Source organism: Sparus aurata, chromosome 21 (assembly GCF_900880675.1).
Source record: "Sparus aurata chromosome 21, fSpaAur1.1, whole genome shotgun sequence".
Lineage (NCBI taxonomy): Eukaryota > Metazoa > Chordata > Actinopteri > Spariformes > Sparidae > Sparus > Sparus aurata.
In genome coordinates this window covers 27,051,717-27,075,848 of record NC_044207.1, presented here as the reverse complement: position 1 = coordinate 27,075,848, position 24,132 = coordinate 27,051,717, and the positions used below count along the sequence as shown (strand labels likewise).

At 44.7% G+C, this 24,132-nt stretch overlaps 2 protein-coding genes across 3 annotated transcripts in view; one reads left to right on the top strand and one right to left on the bottom strand.

The window, feature by feature from the left end:
* Positions 1 to 1,817: 1,817 nt before the first annotated feature.
* Positions 1,818 to 14,904, top strand: LOC115571895 (mitogen-activated protein kinase kinase kinase 13-A-like). Its single transcript, XM_030401519.1, has 11 exons — positions 1,818 to 2,307; positions 4,631 to 4,718; positions 6,518 to 6,619; positions 6,998 to 7,063; positions 7,185 to 7,213; positions 7,348 to 7,485; positions 9,475 to 9,561; positions 11,351 to 11,425; positions 11,561 to 11,667; positions 13,144 to 13,324; positions 13,425 to 14,904. The coding sequence occupies exons 1-11, from the start codon at positions 2,149 to 2,151 to the stop codon at positions 14,394 to 14,396; spliced, it is 2,004 nt and encodes a 667-aa protein (XP_030257379.1). The 5' UTR covers positions 1,818 to 2,148; the 3' UTR covers positions 14,397 to 14,904.
* A 711-nt stretch (positions 14,905 to 15,615) lies between these two features.
* dnah9l (dynein, axonemal, heavy polypeptide 9 like) overlaps positions 15,616 to 24,132 on the bottom strand; it is a 35,811-nt gene continuing 27,294 nt past the window's right edge. Inside the window, exons 67-90 of one of the 2 annotated variants that reach the window (XM_030402078.1) lie at positions 23,907 to 24,041; positions 23,578 to 23,751; positions 23,250 to 23,382; positions 22,550 to 22,652; positions 22,247 to 22,369; positions 21,947 to 22,151; positions 21,553 to 21,717; positions 21,332 to 21,472; positions 20,971 to 21,141; positions 20,763 to 20,885; positions 20,476 to 20,669; positions 20,219 to 20,367; positions 20,018 to 20,145; positions 19,653 to 19,790; positions 19,098 to 19,187; positions 18,829 to 19,020; positions 18,608 to 18,727; positions 18,167 to 18,226; positions 17,779 to 17,961; positions 17,414 to 17,596; positions 17,214 to 17,329; positions 17,009 to 17,121; positions 16,773 to 16,913; positions 15,616 to 16,154 (exon numbers count right to left, since the gene is read on the bottom strand). In XM_030402078.1, coding sequence (XP_030257938.1) covers positions 15,907 to 16,154; positions 16,773 to 16,913; positions 17,009 to 17,121; positions 17,214 to 17,329; positions 17,414 to 17,596; positions 17,779 to 17,961; positions 18,167 to 18,226; positions 18,608 to 18,727; positions 18,829 to 19,020; positions 19,098 to 19,187; positions 19,653 to 19,790; positions 20,018 to 20,145; positions 20,219 to 20,367; positions 20,476 to 20,669; positions 20,763 to 20,885; positions 20,971 to 21,141; positions 21,332 to 21,472; positions 21,553 to 21,717; positions 21,947 to 22,151; positions 22,247 to 22,369; positions 22,550 to 22,652; positions 23,250 to 23,382; positions 23,578 to 23,751; positions 23,907 to 24,041 — 3,528 coding nt within the window. In that variant the 3' untranslated portion in view covers positions 15,616 to 15,906. The remainder of the gene's footprint in view (positions 16,155 to 16,772; positions 16,914 to 17,008; positions 17,122 to 17,213; positions 17,330 to 17,413; positions 17,597 to 17,778; positions 17,962 to 18,166; positions 18,227 to 18,607; positions 18,728 to 18,828; positions 19,021 to 19,097; positions 19,188 to 19,652; positions 19,791 to 20,017; positions 20,146 to 20,218; positions 20,368 to 20,475; positions 20,670 to 20,762; positions 20,886 to 20,970; positions 21,142 to 21,331; positions 21,473 to 21,552; positions 21,718 to 21,946; positions 22,152 to 22,246; positions 22,370 to 22,549; positions 22,653 to 23,249; positions 23,383 to 23,577; positions 23,752 to 23,906; positions 24,042 to 24,132) is intronic. The other variant, XM_030402079.1, reaches the window with a different exon arrangement.

Below are 24,132 nucleotides of genomic sequence, written 5' to 3'. Positions count from 1 at the left end.
TTAGCTCTGAGCAGAGCTGTTGAGCCTGTGAAAGCAGGTGTACAATATATTCTGTGGCTAGATTACGTAGATTTACAGAAAGCCAGCTTTAAAAAATGGCTGGTGTGAGGTTTTAAAGACGCCTGCAAGGAAGGATCTAGTGACAGATGCTTCTGAGCTACATTTATGGAGCATGTAGCAGTGACGGGAAATGCAGTTCTCTTCAGTGTACTGTATTACTAGAATCATTTCATTCAGGATTCCTTCACTTGTTCTTGACTAACAGGAGCTCTGACTGTGGAGTAGCACTCACTGAACTGAAACGCAGCTGAACGTTCAGTTCAACTCGCTAACTAGTGAATTCAAAACGGTTTAACAGGAAGCTGACAATTTATTTGGATTAAAAACTCTGCTGACAGCTGTTGTAAGTCCTGCGCTGTTATGTACAGCACACGTAACACACACAAAATATTTCATCCTACTTCAAGACATGTTCAAGACTATGTTCAGACTACCTGTTTTTTGGCATATCTAGATTGTATCCAGATCGACTTTAGGAAGTCTAGACAGAAAAAACAAAACCAAAAAAAACACTGTGAAATGGGTTTTTGCAAAAGCAGATTAAAACAATTTGTATGTGGTTTAAGTTATGATTTAAACCGTCCTCGCTAAAATTCACCGCCTGCGATTGTTTGGAGAACAAACGAACGATGATCATGCTTTTGTTGAAAATGTAGTGTCATCAGAGTATGAAGTTACTGATGCCTGCATTGTTACCTTGGCAACAAATCTCAATACGAGGATCATAAATTGATAATATGGCACACGTTTTGTCTGTTTTAGCTGAGTGGATTAAGTTGCTCACATTCACCTCTGTCCACCTTACACAATCCCACGTGTGCCCCAATCACCAACTTACATCACCCACGAAAAACTTAGCTTACAGATCATAACACAGCTTGATGCTGGTAGTCCTGGTTTCCAGAGGAGAACTCTTTCTTAACTAAAAAGTTGGTCATCAACCGCCTGACCTTTTTCCTCGACCCTCACCCCAACGTGACCAACTTTCCACTTGGAGAGAAGACATTTTGTTTTGTAACTGGCCGATCGATGCGCTCATGCCTGCTCCCCAGAGGATGAACCCCTCTGAATCTGGTCCTGAGCTCACACAATCTGAACTTCTACTTCGGGGTTCAGTGATTCACTGCAGTGTCTGGGGGCTGTTAGTGGGCCTTCAGCCTCTCGCTCATGTTTTATTTATCCAATGAATCACTCTTGTTTACCGTCAACAAGTGTCCCAACTTCCCCGGGCTGATCTCACCTGTCCCTACTCAGTGATGTCAGCGTGGCTGTCTTACTTGATGATGTCACTGGGTCATTCCTGTCGTGCTGAGTAACGCAGTCACTGCCAGGTTTCTCTCGTGTGTTAGTGTGTGTGCTTTTTTAGATGCAGCGTGTGTGAGAGATGGCTTCAGGTATTTGTGGCGGGTCACTCTCGTTGACAACTGATTTATTAAGTCTGACACGCCATAGGCCAGAGCTGTACGTCTCAGTCTCAGAGTGTGTGTGTGTGCGTTTGCGTGTGTGTGAGTGTGTGTAGTGTAGCGTATGGAGAGCTTTATATAGCCACGGTTATCCAGGAAGAAGGAATGCCCTGGATGCCAGTGACCATATTTGAACAGTGCTACAGGCAGACTGCAAACCTACACACACTCAAACACTCCCCTTCTTCTCCTGTGTGTGTGTGTGTGTGTGTGTGTGTGTGTGTGTGTGTGTGTGTGTGTGTGTGTGAGAGATATCTGTGTTGTAGTTACACTGGATCACCACCATCAGGCAATGTAGCACCTTGTCTAACAGTGACAGAGGGGGCTTCGACTTTTTTTTTTTCCCTAACTCACAGGGAGCAAACTTCTCTCTCTCTTTCCAGCACTTTCTGGCTTCTTCCCTCTGACAATCTGTTCTGCTGACCGACAACATCCACACTCCGAACCCTGCTTGCAGGAGGGAAACACTCCGCCTCTCGTCATTTCTCGCCCTTCGCTCGCCCTGGTTGATTCCTGACTACTTTTTTTTTTCCCTCCCCTTCTGGGCAGCGCCGGTTGGTCGAGCCTGCACTCTTTCCTGGGCTGTGTGTATGTGTGTGTCTGTGTGCGCGTGAGTCAGTATGCCATGTCGTCCCCCGGCTCGTCGTTTGTGCAGATAAAGCATGAGGACCTGCTCTTCTACGAGAACTGTGGAGGAGGGAGCTTCGGGAGCGTCTACAGAGCCCTGTGGATTTCTCAGGACAAGGAGGTGGCTGTGAAGAAGCTTCTGAAGATCGACAAGGAGGTACAGGGAGGACACACACACACAGAGCAAAACACACATCTGCAGCAGACACACATCAGTATTTATGTGTTATGGCCTCATCTGTGGCACATCGCCGCTCTCCGGCATGAATCAGTTTCCACTAATTTCCAGGATTCTCCTCCCTCCCCCTCCTCCCCCGTTGTCTGCCGTTGAACATGTTTATCTTGAACATACCTCTCCTCGTCTTCCCCTCCTCCTCCCACTCATTGTGGATGGTTTCATCGATGCCCACACTCCCCTTGTTCCTCCCATTGTGTGTGTCCGGGCGAGGTGTGTGGTCATTTGGGGCTTCATGCGCTGCACTGCACTTCACTTCAGGCCTGGGTGGTTCTCCACGAGCACGACCCTGATGTTAATCCAAACATAAATTTCCTTTTCCATGATATTAATAACATGCCGGTAAGAGGCCCCGCGGCCCTGTGACAGGAAGCGGTTAGGAGTCAGAGTGACCAGCGGGGTGAGTCGGGTACGGTGTTGTTGTGGCAGCGGGCTTAAACAATGTAATGTAAAGTATTCCTGTCGGGGGGGGGGGCGGGCGGCTACAGTGAACTACAGAGGGACGTTTGATTTATAGTTTGACTTATTTCTCTCAGACTTAGTTTCTCACAGCCACATGCAAACACATGCAGGGTGGGCAGACATGCAATACAGCGTGTGTGTACAGCTCGCAGGTAAATACACACTGATGGATCACATGAGAGCCGCAGCTCAGTGGGTCCTTTGTCAGTCTTTGTCTGCAATGAAGCCTGTACACATTAAATTCATATTTTAACTTCGATCTTTTGCAGAAACACTTTCCGCTTTCAGATGATTAAATTGTATAGATTTTTTGGATTTTAGGTTTTTGGCCTTGTTCATGTTTTTAATGAACAGGAAACTTAAGAGAGTTAAGATAAAATGGGATGACCAGGGGGCGGCGAGGACACGGCCTCTGTACACGGGGGCACCCCAAGATAGAAATTCCTATCATCAGCTTGATCAGAAGAACAAAGTACTTATTTTAAGGAAGTCTATTTTAAATAACTGACTTTTCATGTTCTTGTAATAAGATCAACTTGGTTAAATTTGGACATTTATGTGTGGTTTCAGGACCCATTTCTTTCATTGGCTCGACTTTCAAACAAGTTTAAGAATCTAGAAGAAAACAAGCTCACCCATTGGCTTGAAAACTGTATTTAATTTAAAGATAAATCATGTATCAATTACTTGCTTTTAAGAATTCAACCAATTTAAGATGTATTAACCGACAATCAGTAATGGGGTCAAATACATCAGAAGCATCTTTACACAAATTAAGAATTCTTGCATATCAGATATATCAAAATTAATTATGCTGAGTGATTTTATTACATTTTAGCCATTTAGCAGTAGCCTTCATATGGGTTGGATTTTCTTGGGTTGTTGACCCGAGACAGAGAGCTGCAATTGAAACCAAGTCATTATGTAGTGTTGTTGATCATCAAGTATCTTCGTGTTTACTTAATCTGTTCTATTGACTCCTGATGTAGCAAACATGGATCAAGTCAGTGGTTAAATCATTTTCCTGACGGACAAATATCCAACACGTTTCATGATAACTGTTTAGACAGCAGACTTATTCATTTTAAAAAATGCATACCATTTGCACACCTCATTTGTCTTCCTTCTAGTCGGGCTGTTTCATCAGCGTACATTCACACGGCGGTGAAAGAGACGCGTATACAAATCAGTAAAAATAACAACACAAAATAATACTCTATTGCAAGTGCATTCAAAGTGTTGCTGAAGTAAATGCAGCAACACAATGTATTTAAAGCAAAGAACAAGTATCTCCGAGCTGTTGCTGACACAAGCTAATGTTTGTACACACTGATGACCTCACACATGGAGCAACAGCGATAAGATAAACGGCGCTTTGGAACGAAAACTGTTTATTGAGAAAATATTTGTGTTAAATTGAAGTTTTTTTCTGTGCGTGATTTCATGTAATGGATGGTGAGTTATTATGTTGCTCGGCAACAGATACATATCCAACACATGCGGCGGCTATGACCCGCGTGTCAGCTCAGATTAATGGCGTGTTTGTCACGGCGGTGTGGAAGACTGGACCTGCGATATGAAAGAGGTTCAGACCTCGGTGCAGACGCCGTCAGGAAGAACGAGTCAAAAAGCTCAAACGTTGATGTTTACAGGCCGTCCGGACTGATTTACACTTTATTGTCACACAGGTCGTGTTTCCTCACCAGTGTCGGATATTAGTCAAACTGAAGGATTGTGTCTCATATCCCGTCTGTTTCTCTTTCTCTCGTCTCCTCCTCTCCAGGCTGAGATTCTTAGTGTCCTGAGTCACAAGAACATCATTCAGTTTTATGGAGCCGTGCTGGAATCTCCCAACTATGGCATTGTCACAGGTCAGACCCCACGTGTTGCATGTGTGTGTGCGTGTGTGAGAGAGTGTGTGTGTTTAAGATCCACTTTCAGATGTCTTTTCGAGAACACACACCTAAACATGTGGTAGTTGAAGTATTTAAGCCCTAATTTCATTCACATAAGATATCTCCTCAGATAAACACGAGTATTATTATCTTTGGGGTTGATTTAATGGGCGTAGGTAACATTAGGTCAAGGTGTCACGTGAGATATAGAACTACCAAAATGTTTATTTATTAGGGTGTATTTGATCCACGACGTGCCACTTGGAGACTTTAGCACATGCTCGGTGGCTGACAAGTGTTTATGTGTGTGTTTTTGAAGTATCTGCGTATCCACTCGGAGTGCTGGTTCTCGCTGTGTTTCCTGGCAGGACATTTGTAACTGAGACCAGCATGTTTCGATGTGGTTGTAATCCTGGACGGGGTCATATGGTTAAGATAAAGCACTGACGCGCCACGACAGAGCTGTCCAGCAACAATTCTAACTCTAACAGAGCCCGAGGCTCACTAAAAATAAAGAGGTACAGTAGACGGAAAGAAGAACGAGTGCAGGAGATGGATTTGGGTCCCGGTAAAGGTGTAGCCATGTCGAAGCAGGGGTTCACTGATCCGCTTGTTTCTGTCGGGATCCAATTCAGATTCTGTTTTGTGTTCAGGGAGGTATTCATGTTCACCGAGAGCAATGATCTCTTCATCAGGAACACCCTGATCACATTCACACATTCACACATTGAAGCTGCTCAGTGCGACTACAGTCTGACCTGCTGACCTCTGAGCAGCTCCACTGGAGCGGGCGGCGTTAAAGGGAAACTCCACCCGATTTTACACATTATAGCGTGTTTGTATTGTCTTGGGGAACACACAGTGCATGTGTGGAAAAACTAGTGGAAAGCCTTTTGTGTCTCCAGAGGAAGTCACATGTAATTTGCATTGTGATGTTGTACAGTAGGGGCCATGTTCTGAAAAGTGGTCCACATAAAAGTCCAAAGTGAAATGATCAAAATCAATACAGCAGAACTGGAGATATCAGTTTTTTTTAATTCCATGCAGCCTACATTACCCACAATGCAAAGTAGCCACTGAGCGACTGGGATTATTGATGAAATTGATGAATGAAACTACAATTCAGACGAGTAGCTTAAAGAGAGTAAGTTAATAAAACATAAAGTAAATAAAGGTTCAGCTATTTGAGTCGGTACTGGACCGATTCCCCACATGAGAAGTAAATCGGAGCAGCTCTACTTAAAAAGACAAATTTACTCATGTTCTACTCGCCAGACTTCACATCTTAATCTTCCGCTGAGCTCTTTGAATTGTCAGACTTAGCAGGGAAAAAAAGGAAAAGGTTAAAAGTGAGAGATAAGCTGAATTAGACTGTCGGGGTGTGAAGGCTGCGAGCAGTTTCCACAGGTTTGTGCTCGTGTCTCTGTGTGGTGTGCAGCGCCGAAGTGTGTGTCGCGCTTTTCACACCTTATCATAGATTGATTGATTAGTTTTAAAACAGATGGAGTGATATCTGGATATTTGTTCTTTTAATAACAAATTATTAACGATCAAACTCAAAACTGAAGGTTTCCAGTGGGTTAGATTAAAAGTAGCCTAACGACGTCTGTGTGGATGATTTTCGTAGACGTTCACGCATCATTTGTCTTTTTTAATTGTGTGTGTGTGTGTGTGTGTGTGTGTGTGTGTGTGTGTGTGTGTGTGTGTGTGTGTGTGTGTGTGTGTGTGTGTGTGTGTGTGTGTGTGTGTGTGTGTGTGTGTGTGTGCTCTTACAGAATATGCCAGTGGAGGGTCTCTGTACGAGTACCTTTCCAGTGAGCAGAGTGAGGAGATGGACATGGAGCAGATCATGACGTGGGCCATACAGATAGCCAAAGGTACGCCTGAGGGAACGATGACGAAGATGATACTTATTATAAAAAAACACGTCTCTGTTAAATCACCCGTCTTCTGATATGAGACGTCTCAGAGGCAGGCGCACTGACACGATCATCAGTGTCCTGTAATACTGTTGAACTCTAGTTTACACCTCTTGTTCTCCTCCTCTGTAGAGGTGGAGGGTGACGCCTTGCTGATTAGTGACATGAGTGACAACATTTAGATGATCTGTTCTGCGACTGAACAACTTTGCGCCTAAATTCAGACGAGACCACTCATATTATATCCACGCTGATTAAATCTGTACTTCATCAATTGGATAACTGGGTTAACTTGAAACTGCATTTGCCAGTTATTAATGCTTGATTTTCTCGCAGGGCTGCATTACCTCCACGCAGAAGCTCCAGTCAAAGTCATTCACAGAGACCTCAAGTCACGGAACGGTAACATACTTTAATTGTCTGCTTTTTTCCTAACACGTTTTTCTTTCGTCTGTTGGTTATCGTACGTTACTATTTCCTGTCCCGCAGCTTTGACTGGTTTCTCTGCTCTCTCTTGTTACAGTGGTAATGACAGCAGACAAAGTGCTGAAGGTTCGTAACCGTCTTCTTTTGATGTACCAAAATAAAAACATATATCTGCATTTTTCCATTCAATTCAAACACACAGGTCAGTTTGTGTTCTCCTCTACTGCTCTCTCTCTCTCTCTCTTTGTCTGGATTTTCAGATTTGTGACTTCGGGGCGTCTAAGTTCCTGTCCCACACCACCCACATGACGGTGGTGGGCACTTTTCCCTGGATGGCTCCAGAAGTCATTCAGAGCCTGCCCGTCTCAGAGACCTGTGATACCTACTCCTATGGCGTGGTGAGTCAGCAGCACTTTTTTATTTTTTTTTATTTTATTTGACCAGATAAAAGCCCATTGAGATCAGGATCTCTTTCGCAAGGGTGACCTGGCCAAAAAGGTCAGCAGCACGAGACATAACAGCAGTACACGTCAACGCAGATTACAAAGAGTAACAGATAGAATAAAACATACAATTTTAGAGATGCAACAGTAGCACAACAAACAAATAATTTAGGATTTTAAACACAGGCACTGTTCAATAAGTTTCCGCTGCCTGTCTTTCAGGATAGAGCGGAGGGCTCCAAGTGAAATTAGTTTAGAGAGTTTCAGCTCAGTCTGTAAAGTACTGCACACGTACAACCTCCAAAACAGCCTTTTTCGAGGTCGTCCAGTGGAATAATCCAATAAGGTGTTTTTGAAGCACAACTCGATGAATATTTTTACAAAAATCAATGAAGTTAAAACTTGAAATATGTTGTACCTGCTGAATACCCAATGATATAAAGGTAGCACACACACAAAACTGCAAGACAAAGTTGATATCTCAGTTTCACTAATGCTAATGTTTCGGCCTTTCGTCACACATTAGAGGAAACTGGAAGTCATGTCATTAAATGGCAGGTGATTGGCTCAGAGGTTCACATGGTTATCAACTCACCGCTGTCCTCTAAACATCTTTTCTCATGACATCATGTGACAATGACTGAAAATAGGAGGTTTTAGGTTCTGTGATGTACATTCTATGTTTACATCATTTCAAACTAGTGCAAATTTACCAGTTCAGTCATTGTCGTATTATGTAATAAGAACATATGTGTGTGGGGAAATGAATTACCATGTGACACTTCATCTGCCAACTCCTGTATGTAATGACATAACTTGTGTTTCCCTCCAGGCTCCAGATGGAGGCCACCAGGCTGAAATGTTCGCGCGTTAGTCGACTAGCCCGAATAAATAGGTGAAACAGAGGCCATCTCCACACAGAGAGCTGAAAACCAAGATATTTCTTTGTGTTTTGGCCTTTCACACACACGCAAAGTGATTAAGGCCACAGAAAACGAAAAAGGTGAAGTAGTTCAGAAACTCATTCAGTGCGACACAAACTGATTATGATTGTTGTGATTAAGCACTGATGGGAGAGAGACAAAAACGGACAAATCATCCAAGAAGAAAAGTCACGTTTCCCCGCCTCGTTCATACCGTTCTTCTGTAGCTCAGTATACAATCTGCTTCCTGTTTTCACTGGAAAGCACTCGCCTTTTTCCATAAAAATACTTGCACATGTTTGGACAAGAACTCATATAAGTCAGTTCTGTCTTGAAGATTTGTGTGTGTGTGTCTGTGTGTGTGTGTGTGCGTCTGTGTTTGTGTGTCTGTGTGTGTGTGTGTGTGTGTGCTACCTTCAAACCTTTGGGTATTCAGCAGTTGAAATATGTTTTTAATCTGGTATACGTCAAAGAAGATGAGCAAATAATCACATTCTGTTTGATTTGCTTTACAACTTTGGGGGGATTGGGCTTGTATCAGTGTTGCAAAGACAGGAATCGAGCCTAACTACTTTTTTGGTACCAACCCAAATGCAGCACTGAGTAATGAAAACTGTCAAACACTGTCGGCCGGATTTACATGCTTGCTCAGATTTGCAGCCTTCTTTACTTTCACGACAGTTTTCCTGAATAATTTTGCCAATTTTAGAGACTTTTATTCAGTTGATATTCTTATTTGGCTTCTTCCAACATTTAACATCTAATAGTTTGACGTCTTTTCATAATTTAGCAGCAGAAAAGTACTGTTTGGTATCGGTAGCAGCTGTCGCATTGGCGGCAGTATCTACTCCTTTTTAGTATTTCGGTTTCATTTAGCGGTGCCTTTCTTAGAAGACACCTTCGCGGCTATTCCTGAAAGTATCGTTGAAAAAAAAAAAACCACACCGTGAGCGATTGGAGCCGCTACATCAAAGAAATCGCGTCCGCCTCAACGAGCCGACGCCGTCTGTTCTGTGTCCAGGTGCTGTGGGAGATGCTGACTCGGGAGGTTCCTTTCAAAGGTTTCGAGGGGCTGCAGGTTGCATGGCTGGTGGTGGAAAAGCAGGAGGTAACCCACGCAAACGCGCACGCAAACACATGTGAGCACACCTTTTTCGTGAGCACGCTTGTCAGCATGTTAGACCCACCAGAGTTTGAGAAGGCTCGAGGAACAATGTGATGCTCTCATGGTTTCCACTGCGAGCTGGTGAGGCTGACGCTGGGTATTTTTAGGCCTGATGTCAGTTCTCTGCTCTTGTAAGGCCTGGATACACAGCAGTGGAGCTCAGCCAGACCCCCCCCCCCCCCTCCCGGCTAAAGCCTTTACGAGAGAGGGAGAGAGACAGGGGGAGACAGACAGACAGAGAGAGAGAGGGAGGGAGGGAGACAGAGAGAGACATGGGTGGAAAAGTGGAAAGAGTGCAGTGATAGGAGGGCTGATTCAAGAGCTTTATGAGAGATGATTATGAAGTGTACGTGTTTCAGTTATTGACGTGCTTGAACCCCCTTCAAAACACACGCACACGCACACACACACACACACACACTGGGGGCCAACAAACAAGTCGGAGAACATGATTCCTGCGTAGCTCTTGGCTAATCTCCAAATACTCTCCCTAAATAACTCTTTCCCAGTCTCCCACTGATTTTCCCCTCCCTTGCTATACCTCTCTCTTCCCGACCCCTCTTACTTGCCCTCGCTCCACCCGGAGTCCGCGATATTTTAGGATTAATCCCCAGAGAAAGCTGTTTCCATTCACTGCGCCGTACTATGGAGCAGTCTTGGCCTCTTCGGGTCTTTGATGATGCCAGAAGGATCTTGGATGCAGGAACATTAGCTCCTTGGCATGGTGCAAGTTTACATTTTACATTAAGATAAACATGGACCCAGATGCTTTCACGTCGTCAGAGTGAGTGTAGATTGAACAAATGATGAGCAGATAAAAAGAAATCCACAGGTCTGTAACGTGAAATACAACTTGAAATGTATAAACACAAGAAGTAACCTTTTAGAAACGGCTCCATCTCGTAATGTGACTGTTCCGCTTCTGAGAACAAATCAGGATTTAGCAGTACTGAATAAAATATGAGATCCCTGCTGTGGGTCGCGGCTGTTTGCTAATGCTTCCAGGCAACGGTCATCAAATCTGATCAATGCGCTGATAAAGCACATTAGATGAGAGTGGGAGTGTTTTCAATTTTAATAAATTATACCCTGTCATGTTTTTAGACACAAGTGGACTCGAGCGCTTCCACGAGGCGGAAGTTTTATCTTAAAATGATTTTTCTTGCCATCTGTTGGATGGATTTCCATGAACTTTGGGAGGTTTTCAAGGTGCCCCAGAGTTGAACCCCTTGTGATCCCCCGATATTTTCCTCTAAGGATGGCATTTTTGTTTCTCAGTGAAACTACTGGATGGATTGCTTTTGCATTTGGTGCAAACACTGATGTTCTCGGATCACAGAGCTTTTATGTGGTGACGTAGAGAGGAAGGAGGGGATTGCTTACTGCAAAAACGGACAGGAAGTTGGCTAAAACGACGCTTACAGCACGCTAGCAAGCTATGCTGTTATGCAATTTAGCATGCTAATGTAAACATTTAGCTCAAAATCTCAACTGTGCCTGAGTAGAGCCTCACAGAAATGACAGAGTTGCTGCAGACTGTCTCATTTTAACTTTGATTGATGCTTATTTAGTTCTGAATATTGATTTTTTTGGGGGGAAATACTACAGATCTGAACCCCTTCAAATGGTTCTCAGTAGGTTTATTTGTACATTTAAGGTGGTCTGATCTGACATTTGTGTCGAAAGTTAAGGCCTCTGCTTCTTGTATTTGTTTGTGTGTCTGTACATCTAGAGGCTGACCATCCCCACCAGCTGTCCAGCAAGCTTTGCAGAGCTCATGAGGAAATGTTGGCAAGCAGACCCAAAAGTAAGCGAAACGGACGTAAAGGGACACAATAGCTGATCTCTTAAAAGTCTTTCTTGTGCTTGTATACACGTAAAGACGTTAAAACTCGATGTGTGAGCTGTTTATTTTATCTTGTGTCCATGCATGTACCTACAGGAGCGCCCACAGTTCAAACAGGTGCTGGGAACCCTGGAGACCATGGCCAACGACAGCAGGCTACCGGACCAGTGTAACTCCTTCCTACATAACAAGGACCAGTGGAGGTACACACACACAAACACACACACACATATATATACAGTGTATCTGCACTGCGTCTGAGTATGAAGCAAGCGTATGCGAGTCTTGATCTCTTACGTGACAAACGCAGTCGGTGACTTGCACACAAATTCAACCTAGTCACACACGTGCATGCACACACACACAGCACATACAGAGTGTGTGGAGTCTAAAGCTCAGGAGAGGAGTTAAATGTGTGACCCTGTGCTCTACTTCAGTCTATAATAAGCTCTCTGGACAGTGTCCATGGAAGAGATTCCTCCACTCCTCCACTCTGCCCTCGCTCTGCCGCGGGGAGAGCGACAGAGGGATGGGGGGGGCAGGGCGGGGGAGTCGGGGAGAGGTGGAGGAGAAATCAAGTTTTGAAATGTGTTGGGTTCCTGTGAAATCTAAAACACTGAACAGGACAGAAACGTTGAGGATGGCGGAAAGCGAGCGTGGACAGATGATGGGGGTGAGACGGGGCGGGGGACGGAGCGGGGGAGAGGAAGGTGCGAGATTCTGTGCATATTTAACACGAGTACAGCGAGGCAATCAATTTTGAGTGAAGTTTTGGGTACGGGTGGAAAAACTTGGACAAGGGAGGTGGAGAGAAGGAGGGGGGGGGGCGGAAGGGAGGAGGAGTGAGGGAGGTGAAGGGGCGGGATGAATGAATAGGGAGGTATGGGAGGAACACAGGAGGAGGTATGGCTCTGTGCGTCAGATCTGTCTATATTTAGTGGCTGTGAGAGTTGATTGTGTTTGTGGATGCAGGTTCATGGCAGTGGCTCAGTGAGCCTCACAGTGACCTCCTGTGGCAGCAGACGGAACTGCAGCTACATGTTTTGTACTGTTGACACGTGCCTCACTGTTTGCACAAGTTTTATTAATATTCTCTTAAATAAACAGAATATTTATGTAATGCAGTCTGCTGTAGGAAAACTAGAATATACTCATTTTAGAATTGAAATATCTTTTTAATAATGTGGTAACGATCCAGTTTCACAGAACCAGGACTGCAACTATGGACTGTTTTCATTGTCGAATAATCTGTATATTATTTATTCATTATTGCTCGGTCCATAAAATGTTAGAAATTGTTGAAAAATGTCGATCAGTGTGTCTCGTTTTGACCAGAACCCTAAGATATTCAGTTTACTGTCACAGAAGAGTAAAGAAACTGGAACATATTCATATTTAAGAAGAATATTTTCTTCAGTATCCCTATTCTGCATAAATTCCTGTTGTTACAAAATGTCAAAGTACTTAAATCACTTGTATAACTGTGACAATCATGGAAGCTCAAACTTTAAACATTGCTAAAATATTTCTGTTGCTTTCTCCTGGGTAGGTTTCTGAAATGAAACCTGCCAAATGTTCAGTGGAGGCTGCAGTAATGTTGCTGCTAAAATTAGGCCACATCTGTATGTCAACAGTCAGGACAGATTGATATTGATATTTTGTGTGTGCACGTACTGCAGGTGTGAAATCGAGTCGACCCTGGAGCGCCTTCGGAAGCTGGAGAGGGAGCTCTACTCCAAAGAGAAGGAGCTGGAGGAGCGGGAGAGGAGGCTCCGACTGTGGGAGGAGAGGCTGATGGAGAGGTCCAACATGTCTCCCAGTCCCACCGCCCTACTCATGGAGCGCTCAAACATCTCACCAGTAAGTAGAAGTGGAGGAAGTCTGTTCAGACAGCTGAAATCCAAATCAAAAAATTACCTTTTTATGATCTCCTCCCTCCTCTTCTTCTTCTTCCTCTCAGTTCTTCACACCGATGTCCATCGGCTCCTCGGGCTCCTTCTTCCGTTCGCACTCTCAGGACTCCAACAGCGCGGGGCTCAGCAGCGCGGGGCTCAGCAGCGCTGGGGTCAGCAGTGCTGGCGTCAGCTGCCTCCTTCGCACCCTCAGCAACGGAGACACGGAGAGGGGGAGCAGTGCGACGCTCGAGAGGGGGGTGGGTTCACTCGACAGCGGGAGGCTGCACGCCATGCTCCGAGGGTTGCACGGCAGGTTCGGAGACGAGGACGAAGAAGAGGAAGGAACCCTGGAGGAGAAAAGCTGGGGGCAGAGGGAGAGGGACGACAGTGGGAGCCTGGAGGGAGGACGGGTGCAGGTGACCCTCAGGAGCTTCCCAGGCGGTGTCGTGGAGAGGGAGGAGAGGACGTGGGAGGAGGGGGACAGGGAGAGAGGAGGGATGCAGAGGAGCAGGGTGACAACCATAGTCCGAGGATACTCGGGTGCTTATGGAGAGGCTGAGGGGGAGAGGGAGAAGGAGGGGGGAGGATGGGAGATAGAAAAGCTGGGGGACAGGCTAGATGAGGGAGGGATAGAAGGGGGGAGGCTGCCGACCATGTTCAAGGGTCTCCACGGGAGTTTGGGGGACATGCTGTCCTTAGACATGAACGAGATGGGGGACGACATGGACATGGATATGGGGGACCTGGGAGGGATGAAGGTCGTAGGTCACGGCGTCAGGAGCGAGGTGGGGGTCAGGGGTCGCAGGAGTGACATGGGAGTCGTGGTCCAGGGAATCAGAGGCGACCGCAGCGAGGCCATCAGCCAAAAGATTAGAGGAGAGGTAGGGGTCATCGGTCACTCGGGGGTGCAGGTGAGCATGCGGTCTTCGTCCAATCAGAACTCTGTGAAGAGCTGCAGCGTGCGGCACGGAACCAAGATCAACATGGCGACCGCCGCCATGGACATGATGGAGCTCGACTGGTCTGACAGTGACTAGGAAACACACAGAGAATACACACAGAGGCCAAACTAGAAAGATTTGTTCGTACGTACAGTATCCGAGCTACGGTATGTGCATTAGGATCTCCAGTTGAAAATCAGCTGGTGAACACACATTTTTTTGTTAAATTTTTTTTTTATTGAATGGATGAAAACTACACCCATGTGTACTGTGAAGTAGGAAGGAGCAAAACGCCAATCAGAGGTCGTCTTCGTCATGTTGTCAGAACGACTTCACCTGTGTAATTTAATGTGCTATTAAAAAAAAACTGCTGCATAACATACTGTAGGAGGTACAAGTGTCAGAGAAATAACACACTTGAATGCCGCTCTAATGAGGCAGCACTTTTTTTTTTCTCCTGCTTATAAAGAATCTTGTAGTTTGTAGATTTGATTTGTTCAAAACAAGCTTTGACTTCAGTTCTAACTGTGATCTAGTGTGTGAATTTTTGGCATTTCTTTCTGTATATTTTATCATTTTTCAATAAAAAAAGGAAAAACTCTGATTCCATTCCTGTGATTCTGCTCTTTGACAGTTAGCCTTCATCCTCCAGTATTTGTAGAAAAATTGAAAATTGAGCAACCTGGGGTCATTCATTATGGTATGTCCGCCATAAACAGCCATTGGTAAACTTTAGCAAAAGTAAGATTTTATTTGTTTTCATGAGATCGGGGGGTTATTTATGCCGTTATCACAAGATAATAACTTTATTTTCCCCGAGACCACAAGATCATTTTGACAGTGTTGACAAAACATTAAGTGAGCTCGACTGACATTAAATTAATTTGTTTTTCTACTCAAAAACGAGTAGAGCACAAAAGCACAAAACAAATACAGAGAAAGACTTACCTGCTTACATGAGTGTTCAAGTCAGCCACCAGTCGCCATTGCTTTCTTGTGATCTGTAATTATATCCTTACCTCAGGAAAACAAAGGTCGTTATCTGGAGATCTTGACAGGATCTTGTTATCTTGGGAAAACAACATTTATCTCGTAATAATGACATAAATAACTTGTGAACGCGTGAAAGCAGAGGGAATAATACGTTTGACCCATGGCCACTTAGGGCTTCTGCATTATTGGACATAGATACTGAACCAAAGGGAATATTTGGGAGACATCTTAATGTTCATTGACTCACTAAACATGATGAAATTAAGACATTGCTAATTGATCCAACTTTCTCTTTTTCTGAGCCTCAGTGAAACCTTCACAGTAAGATTCAAACCAGTTTAATTGATGTTAACAGGTACAAAAGCTTCACGTAAAATAGAAAACCTATTAAAGGAGCGAGAGTTGTGATCTAGATTAGAAACTTGATTAAACGTACAGAAATCATGTTTAATGTTTGTTCACCTTGAATACACTTTCAGTTAATGTTTTTTTTTTAACCCTCCTCATTGTGACAGTGCATTTTATGGTAATTTAAAGAAATAACTAAAAGCAATCTCCCACTAATCTTAATTTTGGGATCCATCACATCTTCTGAATCTCGACCCCTGAACTCTCACACACTGAGCAGCAGAGCCACTCCTGCCAGAACCCACTTGGCGGGCCTTTCCCTGGTTTTGAGGCTTAAAGTCCAAACATATGTCGGTCCCCTGATCTTGGTTTTGTAGAGCGGGCACTCGTAGATGTTCCTGGTCTCCTGGCGGTCGTTGGGCACCGCTCGGACTGAGATGACGGGCATGGCCGGGGTCAGATCCTTTAGACGGGCCTCGGTGATCACACCTGCCTGAGTGTCCCACCTCGCACCTGGAAAAATGGGACTACCGTGCTTAAAAACTATGACATTTGAAGAGTGCTTACTTTCACTTAAAGTGAAACTCTCTTCAAAAAGCAACCAAGGCTTTATTTGTGATTGAATATGAGTGCAACCTTACAGGCAGGAGAGTAATGGTGGACCGCTCCTCAGGCCTTCCTGTTGGGTCACACTCGGGGATTGACACTTTTTGGCTGCCATGACGGCGGCGCGCAGGAGATGCTACTGCTAACGTGAGTTGTTCAAAAACCTTCTTTTTAGTAAACTCTGTGTACACAAACAATGTTCTCAATGCTCGTGTTCATGTGTAGAGACCCTGGTGATACTACGAGCAAAGTTTCATGTCGTGTCGAGTCTTCTTAGTGTTTTAAAAATAGAGCTTTTGATGCTAGCGTAAGAGTGCCCCAGTACTCCATTGAAAATTAGCTTGCCTGAAAGCGAAACTACGGTAAATCTTGGTGCCTCTTTCGTCGTAATTATGCTTTTACACGAAGGTTTGACTCATATTCAATCACAAATAAAGCCTCGGTTGCTTTTTGAAGAGAGTTTCACTTTAAAAGACACAGTAAAGTATTTATCTATCCAACAACAAAGGAGCAGTGTTTGTCTACCTTCCATGTAAAGTCCGTATACGTATGCACCCTCCCTGGCGGGTTGGTTGAACTCTTCCTTAAACTTCTTGGTCACATCCACCGTCAGGTTCACTTTATCCAGGGGCCACTCGTTCTTACGCGCCAGAGACTGCATCACCGCTGGAGGGTCAGAGTAGAGGAGTGATGATGCAAGAGATAAATGATCAGGATTTTGAAAGATTTTTTTGTTGGCTGCATGCATGAATGTGTGTTACCAGTGAGGAAGGACTGTGGGTTGAAAAGTCCAGACAGCCAGACAACACTCGGCAGAGAGAGGTCCTGAGTCCAGCTGTCCAGCTCCTTACAGCGCTGCAACACATCATTATACCTGACACACACAAAGAGAAAGAAAAACATCTTTGGACTACGTATGTCAGCCTTCTGGACACAAAAAATAAATAACAACATACACACACACACCATATAGCCAGGCTGTAGGTGGAGGGGTAGGCCAGCTTGGTCCAGGTATCAGGGACATTGTCAAAGAACAAGGCCGTCTGCAGCTTCTCCATCTCAGAGGAGATGGCCAGTTCACCCTTTGAAAGACAAATTTAACAATTGCATCGCACAGTGCACACAGCTTTACTGTACATATACATGCAAACACAATACATGCACACCTTGAGCCCGAGGTCGAGCTCCTTGAGCGAGCGCCGCATCTCAGAGATGAGCGCGTTCATGCGTTCGCACTCCTGGAAGCAGACCAGGATGTACGGGGAGCGTTCAGCCGTCTTCGAGGTGATGTCGGACATGTTGTACTCCTCTGGTAGCTTCTCCAGAACCTCATCCAAAATAGTTTTCACCTGACAGAAGGCGAAGACGGTAGAGAAGTAGACAACTCTAAAACTAAAGTAATTGTGACTGATGAAAAGATTTGAGCATCATGTTTTTTGCATTAGTTCAGCAAGTTAATAAATAAAGACTTAATTCCTGTCAAAAAAAAAAAAAGACAGAAAGAAATAATTGAACTTGTAGGTGTAGCTACCTTCTCCTCCAGGGTCTGTGAGGCTCCCTCCCCCATCACAGCGTCAGGAGACTGCAGCTCCAGCAGAGTGTGGAAAAGATTATCTGACGTTACTGTCAAGAACTCGATTTCTGCGTTGGGGTGCAACCCATAATGCACTGGGCTCTCGTGGGGCAGCATCTCATCTATGAAATCGTGGTAGCCCTGGAGGTGTAGGGAGAGATTATTACTGTCTGAATGTACTGATAAATACACTAAACTGTAAGTCACTGGGTGCATTTATTGAAAGTGTTTCACAGTCAGGCATATTCAGTTTAAAGACCGTTATGAAGATTTAAATGTTCAACATTAGGGAGATTTGACAATGTGAGTTTAAAGTTTCCTCAAGCGGTATCCATCTCCTGTGTACCTGGTAATCCAGGTTTGAGGGCACGACAAATCCAGGAGCCAAAGAAAGCTTCCGGTCAAACTGGGAAATAAAACAACAGAAAATATTTTTGCTTCAGATTTCTAAACACGGTGCAAAACTTAAAATCATCCAAACTCCAGTAAACAAAATTTCCTGGCCTAAATCTCAAACTTTCGGTTGCCAGACACTCTTAAAGCCTGCATGTGCAGTCTCTGGCCGAGACGGTAGCCAAACTGCTTCTAACTGGCTCTTCTCATCCCAAAAAAGTCCGAGTCTTTGCTCCAAAAACACAGTTAAATCTGCCAGCCACACACTATCTGCACCAAAGCCAGTTCATTTGGTCCTCTTGTGCTAGAACAGAGCTGCGCGTGCCGATCCTCGACATCAATCAGCCACAGCGGCGAGGATTATATTCACATTTTCTCGCCGTCGTGGACAAACCTGGTTGGGCTGCATGTATTCTTCCAGGTATGTTCTGCAGAGCCGTCTGTCCCAGTCGTCAGTGATGTGTCCTCCGTACATGATCTCCCCAAACAGATACCTCAGGTCCTCCCATGGCACCTTCATCATCATTATCACAATCATTATCAAAATCACTGCCAATGCAGTCATTCCCTTAAATATGTTCATCATGCTTGTTCTGCACTAACGACACATCCCACCTGTGTGTTAGCTTCCAGGTAGTTGTAGAGGACGTTAACTGATATCGTCAGGTCTCCGGTGTTGAAGGGGTACTTCCTGTTCCAGCCCTGGGGTCCAAACTTCCTCCTCTCTGCCACACAGGCGTGGAAGTAACACAGAGAGAAGAGGATGGTCTTAAACTCCTGCTCACGGCTGCACTGGTCCAGGATGCCCTATAAGGAGGCCAATCAACAAATACGTTATAAATAAACCAATAAACACTGAGGCAAAGCAGGCGGTGGAAGCTCACCTGGTCGAAGTTATCAAGAGCAGCGTGCAAATTGGCGAGCATGCCCGTAGGAGGTTCGTTGGTGATCTTGATAGCGTTTTCCAGGATGCCCTGAAGGAAACATACCAGATCAAAAGATTCACGTCTAAAATAGCTACAAGTTGATTCTGGCGACTCATGTGGACTCAAGTGGTATGAACACCACCACAACCTGCTGTGGAGATCTTGCAAGTGTGTGCATTTGTTTTGAAAGCAAGTGAAGGCAAAACACAACAGATTTTTAATCCTGTTTTCTTTTTTAAACACACCTGTTTGCAGGATGCATTTCAATCCTTCATGTATATATGTTTGGATTTGGTTGCTCTGTTATGTTATGATTTTGGATTTTGGTGACAGGCATTGAAAATTAACTTTGATAACTTCATAAAAATAGCAAATCTTCTGAATGATGGTCTTGTTTCTACACTGTTTTATAAGCAGATAAAAACTCCCTGTAGGACGTTGAAGTGCCATGAATGGGAGCCCGTTTGCTTGATGGATTGAGATGACCTTCCTGCATGTACGCTGCTTCTCTACCTGAGGGATAATGTGTTCCTGGGGTGTTGGTGCCGGCTCAGCGCTCATAAACACTCTGTAGTCTGGATGACTGCCTTCACAGCAGCGCTCCAGGAGCTTCTCAAGTGAACCCAGCCAGCGACCGACCAGGTGAATGTTCTACAGGGAGGCGGAGGAAAACACAATTTAAATCTAGTTTGGGAAACAGAGTATTTAGAGTTTCAGCATCACTTCTCCTCAGAGAAACACTCTGATTTACAATTTATTACGTTTTTAGAAATAAAAACTAAATATGTAAACTAGATCTTAATTATTCTGTCAAATATTTCTAACTTGTGATAAAACATCTATCCAAGTATTCAGAGTAAACTCTCCTCCCGTCAGACCTGCAGTATCACCCAGTGACCCTCCTTGGCTGCTTTTTCCATAGCGACCTCAGCCACAGCTTCCTGACCCTGACCCAAGGACACGTTGTGAAGCTTCCCAAGGTCGATCGTGAAACCCAGCTTCCTTCCTGGAAACACACAAGGTTGAATTCTACGTCTTTCTATATGTTGATGCATGCAGTCTGTGCATGTTTACAGTACCCAGTGATTCCACGTCTTTCAGTGGGTCCACTCCCGGGGAGAGGATGAAGAACACCGGTGAGGCCGGACCACTTTCCCTGAACGACTTTGCAAATTCAGTCTTTCGGCCCTCTGTATACTTCACCCCAAGCTTCTCCTCCACAAAGTTCCTGCAGAGAACAAGAGCAAGAGCAGAAATCACCAGAGTTTACAAAATAAATCAAAGAAAGATGAATAATCCAGAAGGACAAGAAGCATGTAAATATATTATGAGGCACCTAAGAGCATAGGTCATGCGATCAGGTCTCAGGGCTCTCATCATGATGAGTTTCTGCAGGGAGCTTTTCCCTTTCCACTCCTGAGGAAACTTCTCCTTCTCTGGACACTCTGACTCCACCATCTTCTTCCAGCGCTTAGGAGAGCCTTCAATGTCCCGGTCCAGACCACGAAACTCATCCGTGAAGCTCATCGCCTGGACAAAGACAAGGTACAAGCAGGTGTGTTGTGGATGTAAACCAGAAAAAAAAAAAAAAAAACAGGTGTGGATGTGTTCATGAGCATTCACCTTAATGGCACTCCACGCCTGGTTGGAGAGAAACTCAAGGGGACTGACGTAGTGGTGGTCGATGTTAAAACGTAGCAGGAAGTCCAGCTCTCGCATTTCTATCTCCTTACTCATCAGGAGCAACTAAAAGAGGGAGAACACAGTCAGGGACGAAACACACACACACACACACACACTCTTTCTCTCTAACACCGACTCAGACACACACCTGGAAGGCTAGCTGTGCAGTAAAGGTGAGCTTGTCTCTCTCAAACAGTCCCCTGCTGATGTAATTGAAGGTGGAGTAGGTAACACAGTCTATGAGGGTGTTCACTCTGCTCTTTACGTCCTCGGAGGCCTCCGCCATCGCCACTGCCTTGTGGAAAACCACGTTGAAGGCCTGAGGAAAAGAAGGAGAACGCGTCTTGAGTAAATTTAGGTAGTTGGTTGTGATCACTGCGTACGTATCCCTTCCCAGGCTTTACAGACTTTTTAATCTGAGGTTATCCAAAGTTTACCACATCACCTCATTAGGTTTGTAGCATTTAAACTGTCAATGTGAATGTGTTTGTAGTTTTCCATCTGGTTACCTTGAGGCTGAACTGGTACATGGAGTTGATCTTGTTGAGATCGTTCATGATGAAGTAGAGCAGAGAAGCTCTGACAGCGACGGGACGATAGTGCTCTCTGGCTTCATTTATCTTCACTTCGTTGACTTTAGCTTCCAGGACCTGAGAAGGAAAGAGGGAGGGAGTATGAAAGATGAAAAACAAATATATACTCAACAACCTGCACACATTCACACCGTTACCTTCATCTCAATCTCGGCAGCGGTGTGCTTGGTGGTCTCGAGCTTCTCCACCAGCACGTTGTCACCCAGGAAGTTGCTCTCTGCAGCAGACAGCCTGGTCAGCAGCTCGTCCTCCAGAAGCTTCAGCTCGATCTTGAACATGTTCTGCTGCTTGGTCAGTTCACTCTGTGGGGAGTTGCAAAAACATCTTGGATCATTTTGGGATCTGCCAACTGTACACTGTGCTGGTAAAAAAAATACTACCACTAATCTAAAACAGTATGTTGTAATAGGTAAAAAGCATGTTAATAATGGTGTTTACAACTGCAATGGCATTATGTTTTAAGGCAAGTACTCCAACACCCTTTTGCCATATCAATGCGAGAACGCAGATCCTAATAATGAATTTACCCACCTTGAGGTGCTCTAGGTCAGGTCTTTCTTGATTCACCACCTGGGCCAGGAGCTGGTCCTCCAGACCATCCCTAGTCACAGTAAAATTGATGAGGGTGGTCTGGGCTTGGATCTCAGGCTTGTAGTGAGGATTGGCCAACTTTGTGTGTAGGATGAGTCTGAAGCCGGGGTGGAAGAAACACTCCTTGTCCCCGACTTTTATACAACTGTAACAGAGCGGTGCAGAGGGAGGAAGTGTAAAGCAGAAAACACAGAGGAACGAATGGTTCTCCACATGCTCACGTGTCTCTCTTTGTGTTACCTGCCCTTCTTGATGGTGTGTCGTCCCAGCAGAGGGTCGATAACGGGGTCAATGGTCTCCTCGAGGTTCTCTATGAGGACAGTGTCCCCTGCCACTACAGCCTGTTCGATCACATCTACATAGCTGCAACAACATTTAATGTCAATACATGAAAAAAACTAACTTTTATGCAAGTAATATCATTTCTCACAGATAAGAGAGAAAATAACATAACAGTGCTGCTGAATAGTAGCAGACAGTTGGTGGTAGCAGGTCTGTATTTAAAGCCTTTATCATCTCTACCTGATAATATAACACACTTACCCTCTCTGCCCTAGACTGACAACCTTGAGGCTGCTCCCATAGCGACTCTTGATCCACTTGATGCCTTGCAGCTGAGGGTCAATGAGGAGAGGCCAGCGCTCACCTGAAGCAATGAACACATGACTCATCTGAAACACACCTTGAACTGCCTGCTGTCATCCGTTTGGGGGTGTGATATAGATTAAAAACATATCTAAAGGACATCAATTCAGTGTCTTCAAGAACGTTCAAAAGAGGAGCTGGAATGAATGTTTTTTTTCCTCTTTTAGACATCTTCATATTGTTCAACATCACATCTAAGTGAAAACCTACAGGGTTCAAAATTAAAGTCTTTACATACTGTCATTTTAGACACATTTCAGGTTAAATTACAGACCTCGGAAAGACAGCTGCTTGTCATTAAAAGCTTAAATGATGCCCAAAAACTTAAAAGACAAGAAGCTGTGCTTTGGACATCTGTATTCTGCACAGAAAAGGATCTAAAAAGTCTTAAAATAACATCATAATATATTTTATCTTGAACCCAGTAAGGATGTCACCTGCGTGTCAATAGTGGATGTTATAAATACGTCTAAAAGGGCCGTCACAAAACCTTTCATTCTGGCTCCTCAATGGATGTCTTTTTAACGTACAACAGAAACTTTGATATGACGTCTTTTGAATATGTTTTGCTCAGTGGGATATTAAAGCCACAGCTCACAGTTAGTGAGGATGGTTGCATTCTGAGTTGACATTTTGTCTCCTGGTAAGCCTTCGTTGTTCCACTGGGCCACCATTGCGTCATCAGTCAGCATCGACACTGGATCTAAACCCTCTGTCATGGTGACTGGCGTCTGATGTGGAGACGATAAAGAGAAATGAGCAAACCAGAGAGAGATGTTTACATGGGAGAAAAAAAAAAATCTCCTGTTAGCAGGACAGGCAGCCAGGGGAATGAAAGTGTGAGGAGAGGAAGAGAAGAGTGACAGAGGAAAATATGATTTCATTTCGAATTAATTCTGGAACAATACTGTGTGTAAGGTTGTGACCTTTTGGCTGCGCAGGAAGGGCATCCAGAGGTTGTCCAGCAGCTCTCTCCTGTACTTCTTGGAGAAGGAGCCGGCGTAGGAGATGAAGGCTGCGGTTAAGAGGACGTCGCCGCTGAGGGTTTCCTCCTGCTCGTGGTACTGAGCCACTGAGTGAGCCCAGCGCACATTCTCACTCTGAAACATGCACAGTTACGTGAGACACTTCTGTTATGTTTGGTGTTATTCCAAATACACTGTGGTTAACATGTAAAGAAGCAGGCAAAACATCTGACATCAACTTAAGCGACCATGATTCAAACTGATCTCCCATTGGTCGCTGCTGTGCCCACCTCCAGTCCTTTGACCAGCCGGTTGGCCAGTTCTATTGTCTTGTTGGTGCGGTTGACCTCTTCCTGAAAGCGTAGTTTCTCTGATGTGGCTTTCTCAAATGCTGTCGTCAGAGTTTCCAGGTTGCTGTCCAGCTCCTGAGAGAGAGAGGAGAAGAGAAACAGCCAAAAATATGATATCCCTGAATAGAACCAATAAACCTGTTTGTTTACAATAACGTCTGGGTAG